General features: G+C 37.0%; 1 protein-coding gene across 4 annotated transcripts in view; it reads left to right on the top strand.

Moving 5' to 3' along the window:
• Positions 1 to 214: 214 nt before the first annotated feature.
• The window catches only part of LOC111034449 (dentin sialophosphoprotein-like), a 35126-nt gene continuing 18303 nt past the window's right edge, over positions 215 to 17037 (top strand). Inside the window, exons 1-4 of one of the 4 annotated variants that reach the window (XM_022315705.1) lie at positions 215 to 518; positions 777 to 894; positions 1786 to 2395; positions 6572 to 7132. In XM_022315705.1, coding sequence (XP_022171397.1) covers positions 778 to 894; positions 1786 to 2395; positions 6572 to 7132 — 1288 coding nt within the window. In that variant the 5' untranslated portion in view covers positions 215 to 518; position 777. The remainder of the gene's footprint in view (positions 519 to 776; positions 895 to 1785; positions 2396 to 6571; positions 7133 to 17037) is intronic. The other 3 variants (XM_022315707.1, XM_022315706.1, XM_022315708.1) reach the window with 3 other exon arrangements.

Raw genomic sequence — 17037 nt, 5'->3', positions numbered from 1 at the left:
TAGGATGTACAAAATGAGTTTCACATTGGAAAATTATAGATGGACATGAATGTGTGTGTGTGTGTGTTATAGCCGACGATTTTTGTCTTTAAAAAAAAAAACACTATTCTATGGCTGCCGGGAGGATGAAGGGGAGGGGGACCACGTCCTAGGGAAAGTCTTCTTGGCGCGCACTTGGCACGGCGCAGGTCATCAACTATAACGGCACCTTCTCCGGTATATAGCTCTTCTAAGTTTAAACTACTCTTTTAGTCAATTGCTGAAGCTCAGTACGCGCATTTAAGAGTTGACTGAATAGTCGGAGAGTAGTACAACTGCTGCAGTGTGTTCGGTTTGCTGATTCGCGTGCGTTTACCATCAGATATACCGTGCGTGCGTGCCATTACGCAGAGTGTTGCGAGTTATAATTTTTTTTTCCACCGATTCGCGACTGCTGTTCGGATCGTAAACCGAAAATCAATTCCGTAGTGCGGAAATTACTGACGCCCAGAAGACGTTTTAATTAACACATTTCAAAGGTTAGTGTTTTGTTTTTTTTTTTTTCCAATACGATAATTCATATGAAATAAATATATATATTTTAAACTCGTACACGTTGATCAACAACAATAATAGCCACAACAAACAAATAGATAATATTTTACTGCGGAAGATCGTGTCGAATAACCGAAACGCCAAAGTCAGCGGTTCGAGAAATGACAAAAATTAAATTAAAATAATAATATTTTTTTAATTTGGCGTGTAGACTCGGACTGAGATTACCCTAAATATTTTAGGATGTATACGATCCAGGATGAGAAATATAATAAACGACCCTTGGACACTACCACGATCTCCATTAGTGTCCCTAATGAGATCAGCGATGTCAAGTCGCCTCCTTCTCGCAATCTATCGGTGAGAATATTATTACTTCTTGTATAACTTCCTCCACCCGTGGGTTCTGGGATTGCACAAACGCTTTTCCAGGTTTTCATCGTACGAGTGGGTAAACCGAAGGCGCTTGTTTTTAGCTTGGTGTTTTATTTTATTTATATATATTATTTTTTTACGCCAACCTAAGTATACTTAATATACCTATATGTATATTATATATCATATGGTACAATGTAAATCAAATAATAGTTGGTGAAAAAAAAGAAAAAACGCATAAGTAGACGTAGTGGCGTAGTAAATATATTATAAATGTTACCATATTTATATATTATATAGCAATAGGGTACACACAATGTGGTGGTTATGTGACGGGTTTGTTCGCGGCGTTCTGGGAACGCACCAAGGTTCAAGGTGAATTTATACCAATAATAATAATTATTATTTAACGATTCGAATATACACTTGAACCAGTTTCGGGTCGATGTCGTGGACGGCGCGTGTAGGTCAGTGGCGTACCTCGACCACGTTTCCGGGTGACGGCTTAACGAAATGTCGACCAAACAAAAAAAAACCGTTAAACTCGAAATACCGATGTCCTCTTCTCGAAACACATACATGAATGTCTTTGACTTGCACAACGTTCGTATATATCTCGGACACCGTGGTCGTAACCACGAGAACACGGTTTTTTTTTCAAGGTCTCGACTCTCTATAGGTACTTTGGAAAAATACTTTATTCGGACGCGGTGCTCTCCGAGCCCCAACCACGATGTTGGTGGGGGGGAGGGCGCTGCGAACTACCGGCGTGTACATAATAGTATTATCATAGCGTAGATCATCGTGAGGGTGTGTATATATAATATATATATATAACGACATAGCGTGTTTATTTGTGCCGCGATGGTGTTGCAGATGATAAAATGGGTGCTGATCGTGAGTCTGGGATGCTGCGCGCTGATGTACAGCGCCAGCTCGTCACCCATCGTTAGCAGCTCGACTTCCGAACCGGAAAAAGAACATCACCATGCGAACGCGGCTCCATCCGAGATGGCAGACAAGCTGGTAGCCACATCACCAGACAGTGGCCGGCAGTCGGCCGAGACGGCCGCTGTGCAACCGGCACCCGTTTCCGAATCGGTTCCGGTGGCTCAGCCGTCCGCGCCAGCCGCTGTCGCACCGGAAGCGTCCACAGACGAGGACGACGACGATGACGATGATGACGACGACGTAGTCGACTTGGACATCACCGGTGACGACGACGACGACGACGACGAGGAAGAGGAAGATGATGATGACGACGACGACGATGACGATGACGAGGAGGAAGAAGATGTCGTGCCACAACCGGCCAGCGCAAACGCCGCCAACGGCGCCTCCGATCCGTCGGCAGCAGCTTCCGGAACTTCCGGTACTACCGCCACTGCTGCCCCAGCTGCAAGTTCCGGTGGAGACGACGATGACGACGATGATGAAGACGAAGACGACGATTACTTCGACCGATTCTTCGAAGACATCCTCGGAGGTCAGTCATGATTTTTGATTTACATAATTAAATAATATTATTTTTTTCACGTACGCCATAATATAATATCACAATATAATATAACCACGATTGAGCGTCACTCGACAATCTATTCTATTGCCTTTGAATGCTGCACCGTCAGAGGAAATGATAAAAAAAAATAGCTTTAAGACGGGTTCTCACTACACCGTGTCGTCTAGAGTTGAATATTATAATATTCAACTTGTAGGAAACGTGTTGGGTACCAAAATGTTGTTACCTATATTATACGTACAAAACACAACGCGACACGCACCATGGTGTGAACCCGGCTTTACGCGGCACTCAATTGTTCTTCGCCACGTACCAATGTATTGCTCACCTCATTTCGCTCGAAACTTAGGAATTTTCGACTGTCTGTACATCGGGTCGAAGTTTTTTTCCTGGATTTTATCACTTTTAGATAGATCACTTTTAGAGACCCTACAACGCGCACATGTTGATTTTTTATCTAAAAAAATTAAGTACGCGTATCCTTCCGTACTCCAACATATAAGTGTTGGACTTGCGCGACTTTTCGGCGACCATTGAAAACGATCGATTTTGCTGCTGCGAGTGCAGCCGATCAAAAACGGTCTCGGTTGTTTGTAAATACCTACTATTCTATACCGAAAACAATTTTAAAACGTCGGCTCAACCGTGCGCTGTGTCCATCCGATCGGATCGATATTCGTTTCCAGTTTGTCGAACAGCTCAGACGACACGCAATCAAATCGATTCGGGAAGTTCGCGGAAGGCGGATAATGGAAGCGGACGGTGGAAACACCGGCCCACCCGATCGCCCGCCGAGAGTGCCAAACGTTTCGACGATTTCGCCAGTTCGTTTTCTCGTCGACCACCGTTTTCTGCTGCGATTCGAAATTTCACGTACCGAACGTACGATATACGCCGTGCACGTTGCAATATCGGTCCACGAGAAAAAGAAACACGAAAACCGATAAATAAATAAATGCGTTTCCCGCAATTTCGTACGGATAAAATCCGATCTCGGTCACGATCTCTGTCGCCGCAGCGCACGCGTCTCTATATACCTATATAATGGTTAACACCTGCAAAGTGGGCATAATAATAATTGCATCCCGGCAATGGTACGTGGCTGAGAAAATCGCTGTTGTGCACACTTTTTATAATAATATTATTTGCTTTATTTTATTTTATTTTTCGTTGTTCATCATCTTTTTCTACTTCTTCTTCTTCTTCTTCTTTGCTCGCTTTACACACCTGATAACGGTGACTCGATAAACAATGATTAATACTCTCGATCGTTGACACCGGAATTCATCACAAAAGCACTACATATTACCAAAACGAATTGCGAACAGTGAACAATGTAAAACTGTAAACATAAACACATGACAATTATGTTTTATAGTAATTTTTATATAATGTTGCTTTTGCCACAGTTTCATAACAGTCACAGGACGATCAATATGTATACGTTTATACTACCACCGTAATATAAATGTATATATATATATATAGATAGATAGTCCCACGACATTAATGTTACACTTACCGCTCATTCATTATTGATCATTTCATGTATTTAAGTTAAAATTACCAACAACGATGTGCATAAAATTCGGCCAAAATTCGTCTCCGATCGTTAAGGAATATTATACAAAACGTTATCATATAGCAACGTTAATAATACACAAACAATTGTCGTTTTTTTTATAAAATTCGACGTCGTTTTCAAGACCTTCGCGTCTACTGTCGTGTTGAGCCGAGTCTCGTAAGACGTCACTATTATTCGACGTGCAACATCGCGGAATTATCTCCCACAATGGTTTCGACCACTATACCACTTACTACTTACGTTACCTTTTATATCTCATCATTTATCGATCCGGCGAGGACAAATTTTGGTTCAGATTTTTTCCATTTTCCCCTGTGGGTACATTTTTGATGTACGTGTAGCATGTCGCACGCCACATAACGTACCTATACCTATATATGCCATCTATTGGAATCTATGACACGAGTGTAATTTTGGCATTGTGTGTCTGTTTGTTTTTTTTAGGTTGATCGAACCCGATCGACCGCGGGAGACTAACAATTACAGAAACATAACATCAAGATACGACAATGTGTACATAAAAAAAAATCTATGTACACACATTTTTACATTGTATATGACATGTGAAAAACAACATCGAGAAACTCATCTCACTACTTAACGGACTCGATCAAAAACACTTTGATATACAAAAAAAACAACAACAACAAAAAACAACGACATAGATTTAAGAATGTAAAAACAAAAACTTATTTATTTAAAGTTTTTATTTATTTATTTATTTATTTATTTATTAATTAATAATTTATTTTAGATATTAGAAATTCAATATTTCAACGCTATAATATTACACCTATAATTTTTTTTATACATATATACCTATATAATAATATATAAAAATATATATATTTATTTACGACAATTTGTTACCAAACAACAACTACTCGAATAACGAATACATACATGCATATATATATATATATATATATATATTCATATAATAATATTATAGTGTATCATTTAATAACAGTCAAAACAAAATTATGTTAATTCGTGTTCAATATAGAGTAAGATTTATTATAATATTAATATCTTTGATTGTCATAACGAATTATTATTTTTTTTTATCAAAAAGTTTAAAAAAACATGGCTGTGATAGCAAATATTTCAGCAAATAAACAGATTTGAATACATTGAAAATACATTATGTTAATAATTTAAATCCACACCTTATTATTATTGGTACACACGCTGAGTACATAATTGTCATTATTATTATTACACAGCGTAAAAAAACATAATATAAATAATAATCATCAGAATACAGTAAAGGGAAATAAAAAAAAAAACAAACAATAACGGTGAAGGTATATTATGCACACACATACACACACATACACTGACATACACACACCACACATACACAATAAACGTTAGTGTTTCGCTTTATACTGTGCGTGGTGTAGTGATGTATACCTGCAGGATGGTGTGTGGTGGTGAAATGTTGCCAAAGCTCGCAGAAACTTTGCAAAAGGAATTTCGTCAGGAAAAGGTTCCGTTATAGTATGATATTAAAATATTATTACTATTATTATTATTATTATTATTATTATTATCTAATATGCGTTTCCTGTCCGCGCACTATATTATAATATCTATATACTACTAACTCGACGCCAAACTATTATTATTATTATTATTATAAGCACATAAATCCACACGAGCATAATAATATTATTAATATATTTATATCGGTCTAATACATTCTAACCGACTGTAGTGCAATTATAATAATACAGTTATAGTGATATTATAATATGTACCGGTTGGTATTGTGATGTAGTAGCGGTACACTATACATGTGTTATAAGGTCTGTAAGTATATAAACCACGTGGTACATACATATTTATTTGTTATATAATATTGTGTACTGGTCAAAGTTCAGAAAACTTTTCACTTGAAATGTAATGGTGTGCAGGGCTAAGATTGACGAGGCACATAATAATAATATTTATTTTTCACCGATTGACGGTCGGGTTGGGCTACGGGTCGAATCTCGATCATAGAAAATATCCCGATCGTAGTGATACTTTCGAGGTAGGACGAAAAAAAAAAGGCTCGAAGTTAGTATACCAATAAACCAGTAACCTACACGTACCTATATAATATAATCCTACAATAACCGACTTTATGATATATACTATCGTCGTGCTGTAAGCTGCGATCCGGCGATGAAGACGTTAAGAGACGATGGAGGTGACTGCGACGACGGCGAGGACGAAGGAAGTATGTAATTAATATAATAATATAGAAGGACACTTTCTTGTGTAGAGGTAAAAACAAAATATAAAAAGGAAACCGGTGTGTATATAATACTATAGCTTAGTACCTAAGTATGCTATTAATTTAAACTTCGCGATGTTTGCTGCCGAGAGGATACGGGTTTGTCAGATTTTCATGTAAATATAAAATATCTAAAGTCGCTTACTTTGTTACATTATTATTTCTTATTGATAATTATTATCTTCGATGTCGCAATATTTATTAATATTATTGATACGTGTACGCCGACATAAAATAACGGAAGTTGTTGTTCTTGTGTATTGCATGATCACAGATGACGACGAAGAGGACGAGACGTCTTCGATTAGCACTCTGGTGTTGGGACAGTCGTCTACCACGGCGGTTCCCGTGCAGGGCCTGTCCGTGTCGTCACCGAGTGACGACTCGTCGGACTACGGAGCGGGCGGCGACGGTTCCGCAGTGTCCAGCGTCAACTATGACGACGGCGTTGGCTCGGACGACACGGCGTCCGCCGATCAGGACGGACCACACACCGTCACGCTGCTGTCGCCTGTGCCCAACGACGACGATTTGACTGACGGCGAGGACGGTGCCGCGGCTGTCGCGTCCTCCGTGCAGGCTGTCGAGTCCAATAGCATCGCTGCCGCGGCTGCTCCTGCTCCGGCCAACTCAAGCGATGACGACGACGACGACGACGACGACGATGATGACGACGACGACGACGACGACGACGATGCATCGGCCGCGGCCACGGGCGCCAGCGACGACGACGACGACGACGACGATGATGACGATGACGACGATGACGATGACGAATCCGGTGAAACCAGAACGGTCGCCAAGGGCCGAGCGCGTGAGTGCATAGAAACTTCCGGTAACTTTCGTCCGGTTACGCCACCACCACCTCACCGCATCCACCGCCGCTACACGTCCCAAATCCTGTAATTATTTTTACCGCCTTTGGGCCACTCGCATGCGCCTGCAGGATTTCTTCTTTATTACATTAGTCTTTTTTTATTGGGGAAAAATGTTCATTAATTCAACCACGAAGTGCAGCGATTCGATTAACCCCCATAGGTTCTACCGATTTTAAGCAGTAAGTTTAAGTCATTCAAGGTCGGGTTATTGTTTTAAGACCGAAAAGAATGATAACACTGTCTAGTAATACCAGGAAAGTATACTAATAGAATAAAAATTATAAATCGTATTTTCATCAATCGCTTTTTAATTGGCATAGACACAATTGATAAAATTAAAGTGTAAAATTTAAAATGTTTTCAAATCGGCTCAAAAGAGAAGTAAGCGATTTAACAAAGAGTCATCCAAAATTAAGAAATTAATGAATGTTTTATAGTTTCAAAATATAACTAACATTTTGAAAAAAACGATTTATAAAAATCGACTTGTATTATACTGTCATAATTACATTTGGTGTAACTAAGTTGACCACATATAAAAATTGGTAGGTCGTTTTAAAGTTATACGCACCTGTACATGCGGGATTCATGGGTCCCTCGTGGCTTATTTACCCACTCCTTGAGTGTTACCTCCCTTAAATGGTCAAATTTCTCGTATGCGTGCTTCGATTACGAATCGTGTATTTTGATTAGAATTGATAGTAAAGCAATTTTCAAGAGATTAATCTCCTGTGTACGTGAGAAATTAATTTGTATATTACGAGACTACGGAGTAAGCGAGTGAAGTTCTGGTAAACTCGTGTTACTCCTAAACGAACACGAATAATTGTGCTGTGCATAGTCTAAAATACATTTGGTCTATGAGTCTACGAATTCTCTATTCTGCAGTTGAATGTTTACGTTGAATGGTTACTCCCATTGCAATATCCGACTGTATGATTTTTTTGGGCTGTATATTTCAGGAGCCTCGATATTTACTAAAAAAAAAAAGTAAGCAAAGATAACGTTATAATGTAGGTAAGCACCACAGACGATTTTGTTGCCTTAACACTAAAATAACATAAAAATGGCGTGATGAGTGACGACTGTGGTTATAATATAATAATTACAATCGCCGAGACATTTAAAACACGAAAAACAACCAAATAATAATTAACGTGCCTACTGGGTTAGGTCAAATTCGGCTCAACGGTGTATTAACAATATTTAATATAACAAAATACAGTAACTGCTTCTGCATTTACCACGGTGCACAGTTTTATTGTAGGCTGAGGAAAATACTAACTCCACAACGAGCTCATTTCCCCCCGAAACTTTTCCGGTAATTTATCATCCACGCTCGCGTACGATTTTCCAACTTACCTCCAACATATACGATCTGCAGTGATTAATTACAATAATATTAAATAGGTATAATATAATAACTTTGCCGAATGGTTTATTCCGTGTTCGTTGTGGTATGGATTTTTTATCTCTTTTATGTGCATAACACGAATAATTATTATTCAAACCTGCAAATATCAACGATCCAATAAGGAGACGAACGCCGCTCATACTTCAGTCAAGCCCGCGGCTGTGGTGAAATATACAATACCGATTACAACAAGGAAATATTAATTATACGAATGAGAGACTCGATCGCGTTGCACGACATCATAGGTACAATATTTACCTCACCTTACACGTGTATTCTCGATTTATTCCTCGAGGCTCTATCGTTATTTCGCGATGCTAATATTATTATTTTCAGCTTAAAAAAAAATGATAATGATTTAATGCGACACTTGTTGAATTTAACATAAAAATTTAAACTATTTATTATAGATCTTGTTCGGAGGTACAATTACAATATTTTTACACGATTGAACCGTTATAACCAGTTATACTAACTAGTAACTACCACAATATAACCTATCTTAGTGTTCACATTTTATTGTATCTCTATTCACTAAAATCAAGGTTCAACCTTCGAATACTATAAATGATATGAATACACAGTTATAACATTTCTCCAATGTTATAGACGACCACAGCCTTGTTATCGTCGACCGACGATCGTTTTCACTCCAAACTATAAGTAAATCGTGTACTAGTCTCGTACAATTAGCTCGACGGCCGTAACGATAATAATATTAGAATATCTGCCAGGACCATGGTTCTAGAAAGTCGTATCTGGTTTTGCAGCCGTATACATCCGTATCCGAGTGGAGACGAAAGGCCTGATGAAATGGCCAGTACCCACACGAGCGCGAAAATGATCTCGGGATGTATTCCGTGACGTCATCAGTCCTACGTTATCCCGGAGCAATAGTGAGTGCAAGAAAAATATAGAAAAAGACAGACAGAGACATACAGAGAGAGAGAAAGAGAGAGAAAGAGAGAGAGAGAGAGAGAGAGAGAGAGAGAGAGAGAGAGAGACACACACACAGAGAGAGACAGAGACAGAACAGAGACAGAGAGAGAGAGCAACGGACGGAGAGAGTATAGTCTCGCCGCTTAGCTGATATCAAATATCCGTCTGCATAAATAATAATAATCATTATTGTCGACGCCGTCCCTAATTCCCGGGTACCTAGTACCTGTGCCATTATTAACTTTCAAAGGAAGGAAAATAGAAATGTCTGCAGTTTTTCGACGGGTAAACAAAGCGTTATAAGATGATTGAGATTTTTTCAATATCGTTAAAACCACAATGGTTATTGTTATTGAATAATTCATGAAATCCAATAAAACGCGAAAATATTCTTTAACGCTCTTTCGTATTTTTTTTTCAATCCGGCAAATAGAGAATGGACACCGTGCTAGCCGTTTATCCGTATTTTAACGGGCTAATGTATTACCTATACTTGCCTATATCCGACCTGACCGCGGCCAGTGATATTCCGGAAACCTAAATCCGGATGCGGGCGAGAAGACGGGCGCGAGCTCCCACCGAAACGGGTTCAAGGATGTGACCTCCATACCGGTCGCGTATATGTGTCGACCATGTGGGCGTGCCAGGACGCTATATATAGCTAGCCGCCGCGTAGAAAGCAACCGGAATCGTAGGTACACACACAACGCGAGATTTATATATTACACGTTGTGTACGTGTGCACTTCGATACTTCGATGGAATATTATAATTTATAATGCCTGTACACATATGCCGCCGATACGACAACGATGTCGTGTCCCACGAAAATCGTTTCTCCAGAAAACTGGTACTTTCTAAACGGCCGGGACCCGCAACTGCCCCCGGGGAAATTTCTCTCAGATCCCCACCACGGTTCACCGGTAAACGTAGTATCTCATCGCAGTGTCAGGTATCTACTGTTTTACTTTCAATCACGTGAACCTATATATAGGCCGTTTTCATGTGCCCGTACCCATCACGACTATTTAAAAGCGTTCTGCTTTAAGTATTTTTTTTTTTTATCGAAAACGATTTATTTACATTTCGTCCGTCGAAACGGTCTTTATTACTTTTTTTTATCAATAAAAATATATTATGCTGTGTACAGGTGTCGCGTGCTTTACGCGTTTTCGGAGGCCTTCTGCAGTGTATACACATCGTAAACTTCGAGGCACGTTTCAATACCAATTCACTAAATTAGAATCACTTTGTTTACGTACCCTGCACTCACGCACAGACAATAGCGCCGAATGACTGGACGCGTACTCGACAACAATTGTAATAATATAATTGGTTTCAGTTAATAAATTATAATCAAATAAAGAGGGAAACAAGGACGGATATATAAGGATCTAACTATGTTTATTTGACATTTAATGATCTTCGCGACTTTGAAATAATATAATTATATCAAATGTTTTTTATAACATTTTCATTTTAAGTTAGGAAATGACGTAAGACTGATTTAATACAAATGCAGACAATATTTTTGAAGAAAGATATAAGCTTTATTACGTTTTTTTTTTTTTACCAATTTTAGAGCTCAATACATGTTTCACTCAATTTACTACCATGTACGCGTACATTGTACACGTACATTGTACACGTAATTCTCACAATCTTTCTTATAGTGTTTGTTTGCATTTTTATATTTTTTCCGGAACACTATGTAGATAATATAATAATATTGATGGACTTTCGCTAAAAAAGTATTTGCATTTATATGAGTTATATTTTATAAATAGAAAGAAAAATAAATCAACATAAACATTTTTTTTTACAATACTCACAATTATTCTAGTTGAACAACCATTTAAAAAAATAAATATATTGTTGACATTCAATATTCAAATAACCTACAACATGAGCATGTTTCCTGTTTCTGTAAAATGCGATGTTATTGACTCGTGATTGAAAAAAATGTGTTGTGTTTTACGTTTATCATAACAATGTTGCATGGTACATTATATTAGGTAATACATCTTAAGATATTATGACGGATCACCGCGTTATACTTACTATTTCTTTTTTACATATTCCAAATACCCCGCATTTTTTTCATCCAAAACTTTTTAAAAAGAAACCACTTGTGAAAATCTTGAGAAAAACTCTTGGAAACGACGTGTTAACCCTTAATGGGAAACTAGCGGTTTTGTGACTTGCTGAGAATGGAGCACAACTTATGCATTGTATCAAGCACTCGTGTAGGTAGGTACTTACCTATGACATGAAGTCAGCTGATTATCATCGCGTTCACCCTTAAGCCGAATGAATTTCCAGCACTAACGTAAAATAAACAAATAACGTGTTCTTCGTTATCTGTGTTGATAATATCGATTAAACGGATTTCTCTTTGTATTAAAGTAGGTAATATGGAAATTAAGCAATGTTTTTTTACTATTTTACATTTAATTTTTTTTTTTTTAGTTGTTTCCAAGGAGAACGAAATGATTAATATGATATATTAGCTGTGGGGAGAGGGTAAAACAATAATTGGTTCATGTTCCTTACCGTTTAGAGTAATAATCGATAGGCCACGGAGGGCCGAGAGCTTGTTGACGTCGTAATAATATTCGATTCTGTCCGTTGAGAATATGTGCTGCACGGTAGGCTACACTATTAATAGGCCACGTAAATAATTATTATGCGTATAACATGTAAACGATATTACATCGTGACAATCCTACTTACTATACTGCTGGAAAACAGCAATGATGACCGACAAAAAGGTGTCCCCACGAATGGTCAATAAAAACATATAATATTACAATAGGTTTGTTATCGCATTTCATAATATGTGATATTTAAACGTTATATGTGGAGAGGGAATTTTGATGCAATGTCATTTTTTGTTTTAAAACAACAATCATAATTTTTTTTTTTATGATATTTTTCAAGTTTTTAGAACATTTTTTCAGAACTCGTTTTTGAAGCAAACGTACAAAATGTATTGTTTTAATTAAATCAGCATAACACAGTAGTTTTTTATCAACCTAGTAGGTACCTACACAATGTCAGAACATAAACCTTATAGTAATCGAATAGTTTTGATCGTGTATTGAACATGGTAATTTGTCATATTCGTCAATCGTCCACCACTGTTTTCGCATAATCTGTCTGTGTACACAAATGATTAAACGGGCAATCAAAAACGATACATCCAAGTGTCTTCTGAAATGAAAAAAAGTTCCATCACTTACGTCCGGCGGGGTATTAAGACTCTAGCCCTACTGCCCCGAGCTGGTCATAATAATAACAAGTACCTGTACATAAATAATTTATAATATTATAGGACACGTGAAGAAAAACGGTCAGCCGCGGCCGGCGCGGGTCATGATGAATTATTATTTTAAACGCGCCGCCCGCTGTATACACCGTGCGCGGTCGTAATACTAAACGTTATTGATTTGTGTACGATAGTAATAATAATATAACATTAATACATCTAACGAGATATCGTTATTAATATAATATTATTTAAACGCAAATAACGTCCGATTGCGGTGCCGCGGCTGTCGGCCGTGTGTTTGCCCGTCGTCGTCGGGTTCGCGCAGGAATGCAGTTATCGAATTTTAAGGAGGCCAAACTGGTCGTGCGCCGTTGTCTCCGGACCGGAGCGCGTACCACTTATTATTATTATTATTTTTGCGGTGGCCGTCCCATTTCGCGCGAACCGCCGCCACAAGACGGATTAATAGCTGATAAATAATTACGTTATTATTTGTAGGTAGGTACGTGTTATTATCGGACGCGTGGCAGTCGAAATCGTTTCCGGTCCCGTTATATTCCTCGCCAAAATACGGGTACAATATTATAATAATATTATCGTTCGTCGACGTTTCTGCACGATTGCAGTGTCGCGTCATCCGGCCCACAGCACTCCACTGCATCGAAATAATGGCCGATCCACAGTCATTAATTATTCAAACATGTCTATAAATTCCAAAAGTATATTCACCGTTCATATGGCACTGATGAGTGATGGCATGATGACACATCGGTAGTGAATTCGTGGCGAAACGATGATATTATATCATTACATATTTATATTAAAATACCCACCACCGGGAGGGGGGATTTTCTGGATCCCAAGAGTCACATTCCCAAGTCGGTTCCGATTTCGGGAAATCACAGGGCCAGCCATCCACGGGGTGGAATAATGCACAAAAAAAAAACTGAGAAATGCAGAAAAACCTTGGCAGAGAGTTGGGATGAATCCGTTATTTCTGTATGATAATAATCACGAGTCATACGTAATGCTATTTTGACGGATTTTTCCACAACCGACGTTAGGGGCCTCTCACGTTGTATAATATATTATACTACGAACTTATTCAGTTCGAATCACTTTTAAGTTTTAAGTAAATATAAATTTAAATGCTTAGATATTTGTACCATTTGCGTGATGCGTTATCTGGTGACAAATTATTTTCAAATGATAACCTTCATTTCCCCTATAAATTGTTAATCAAATTAATTTTTTTTTATTTGTTACCTAAATAGAAATTTGAACTAGTATTTTAGAGGTATTTAACTTCGTGACTCGTGTATTACGAATAATAGTTCCACGACAATACGAGTACTGAATAAGTTTAGAAGATATGGGGATTATTATAAACATTTTAGAATTTGCAAAAATTATCTGACTATAAAAATACTACAATCAGTATTATATATAGTTTATATTTTTGTGCAAGCGTGAAACTGTTTTTAAGGACTATTATCCTTAGTATATATATTTAAATAACTCAGAAACTACTCATATGAATTTTGATTTAGATATATAAACGTTTTCCATAAAGTCATCTGCTTACAATTTTCCATAAAAACAGTTGGTTTTCATTTGAAAAAAATATATCTGTATGGAAACTGTGGTATAGTTATTCAATTGTACAAGAAATCTAGATAGTTGAAAATATGGCCCTTATAGATGTCTTTAACAATTTCAAAGAACAGAATTTGAGTACATTTTTATTTAAAAGGAAAATGGGGGTAAACATGGTCAAAGTCCATTTATAATATTATTCAGTTTGGTTTTTCTTCCCTGGACGACAACGCAGTTCGACGTGCAATGGGTATTTATAACATATATTCGTCGTCTTCCAGCTATACCGAACAATTTATTGCCCTATTTATTTTACCTACTACCGGATCTGTGAATATTTCCGGCTTTTCATTAAGGTCTTTATTGCAGGCATAAATTTGCCAAATATTCCATTGCGGCTGTAAGCCAACCCCCGCCACCACTACCGACTGGCCAAAACGCGGTACAGACGGGTCATCGTGGTATAAACCTATAATTAAAATATTGCAATATCGTAATGTGGTATGCACCAAGTTTGGTAGGCGTAGTAATGTACTGTGCCGTGTGGACTGCGGAAAAGTCATAAATTAATATAAAATTAACTACGGCAATAATAAATCGATTTACACATTGGTCGCACTTTAATATTAAATATGCGAACGCGTGCCAAGAACGTTGACCTATACATCGCTAGGTATAATATTATGCACATATGCATATATATTATATATACACCATACAAAGACGCCGTTAAAATAATAATACCACCGGTGGGTTAACGGATCTTTGGTAAATGTATATTATTATTATTGTGTTATTACTATTCGACCATATAACGTGAGAGGCAATTTGTTTTTTCGAGGCGTTTGTTTTCTCGGTAAAACGCTTGTTCGTATTCTCAGCACTTCTTAGTTTATTTCTTATACATTTTTACAGCATTTCGAAGAATTTTATTTTGTAAAATGGATAATCCATATTATTTTTTCTATTGTACATATTATTATATATTTGCACGTACGCCGAAACAGTATATGCATATTTTTTTCATTAAACTTTGTGTTGCCGTATTACAATTAAATATTGTTGAACCGATGTTTTATTATTTATAAAAATATTAAAGTTGGAATGAGCGGAGTAGTAGTGCAAAAGTTTGCGCCGTATCAGACACATCACCACAGCATAATTATGTAACTTTAAATGCTTAAAAGTTATAACAATAAATAAAAGCTTAAAATGGTTCGGTTTTTTTTTAACATATTTCATAAAATATGGTTCAGAGTATGTAATTAAAAACAACGGCTACCCATAGTGTTTTGCAAAAAAAAATTCTTACAATTATAACAGTAATAGAATTTGATTTTTTTTTCGCCAAAAATATTGTCAAAAAAACAACTTACTATAGTAAAAATTAATGAAAAATATTCGAAAATCATATATGCTCTGAGAAAAACGTAGTCATTAAACGTTTACCACAGTAATTATATTATAGTTTTGTATTAAGTATTATTTATTTCAATATTTAATAGATCTACGAACTACTATTATTGTTCGGCATGACTATAATTATAATATTTATTATTATTATCGTGACGCAGGTAGCGCGGCCGACCAAAACACGATATTCTACTCTTATAATCCAAGACTAAATTGGAAAAACGGTCAACGTGCGCACATTTCACCCTACATAAGTAACAACTTAAAACTTATAACTACAAGTACTTATAAGTAGTTAAAGTTTAAATAAGCGGAGTTGTAGTGGATTAACATTTTGCGGGGTATACCAATGTGCTATTCCACACCACTCGTCTAAACTTTAAATACCCTTATAAGTTATAAATTATAATTAATCGACTACTCGTAAGGAATTCAATTATTATACATTCACATATTCTAAAAAAATAATTCTGCTTATGGAAATATAATTTCAGATTTTAAGTAATAAAAAATGGATGGCAAAATAGTAAAAACTATTTTTAAAAACGTTAATACTTTTCGACATAAATATAAATTACAGTAAAAAAAAATCATCCTGCACATTATACAAACCACTATCATTTCCCAGACGCCGAAAGCGTGAGAGCACTCAATCAGCAGACTAATTTACCGCACGGCCGACGACGTGCTGAGATAATTTATCGTCGTCTTCGTTTTTTAATATTTTTATCATTATTATATTATTATATATGATTCTACCGAAGTCTTTCCGCATTCACATGCCAATGTATATTACATTGGCTTTGCGACTTTTTCTTTTTTTTTTTTTAAATTTCCGTCGTATATTTTTCCGAGTATGGTGCTCGAAAAGTCTTGTGTAGTGTACAAGTGTTACTCCGTATATATAAAGATCAGAAATTTAGTGTGGTAAACGATGCTATGAAGTGGTCGCTATTTTTCTCTGGTCGACATTTTTTTCGTCAGCCATCGAGTACGGTTTTTACCACACTCCGCTACGAGCATCATTTTTTGAATTCAATGATTTATCCGCCGAATTTTGAGTGTGAAAACGCACAGTCGTCGCATTATACGAACGAACATAAATCCATGTAGATTAACGGCCGTCGAGCTGTTGGGTGTCTGCCATAAGATTAATACGACTTTTTTTTTGTATCGAACTTTCTTCAAGTATCCGTCTATGCCGCGGACACATATAATATAGTCCTGAGC

Source organism: Myzus persicae, unplaced genomic scaffold (assembly GCF_001856785.1).
Source record: "Myzus persicae strain clone G006 unplaced genomic scaffold, MPER_G0061.0, whole genome shotgun sequence".
NCBI classification, from domain to species: Eukaryota; Metazoa; Arthropoda; class Insecta; order Hemiptera; family Aphididae; genus Myzus; species Myzus persicae.
This window is presented reverse-complemented; position numbering and strand designations above follow the sequence as displayed.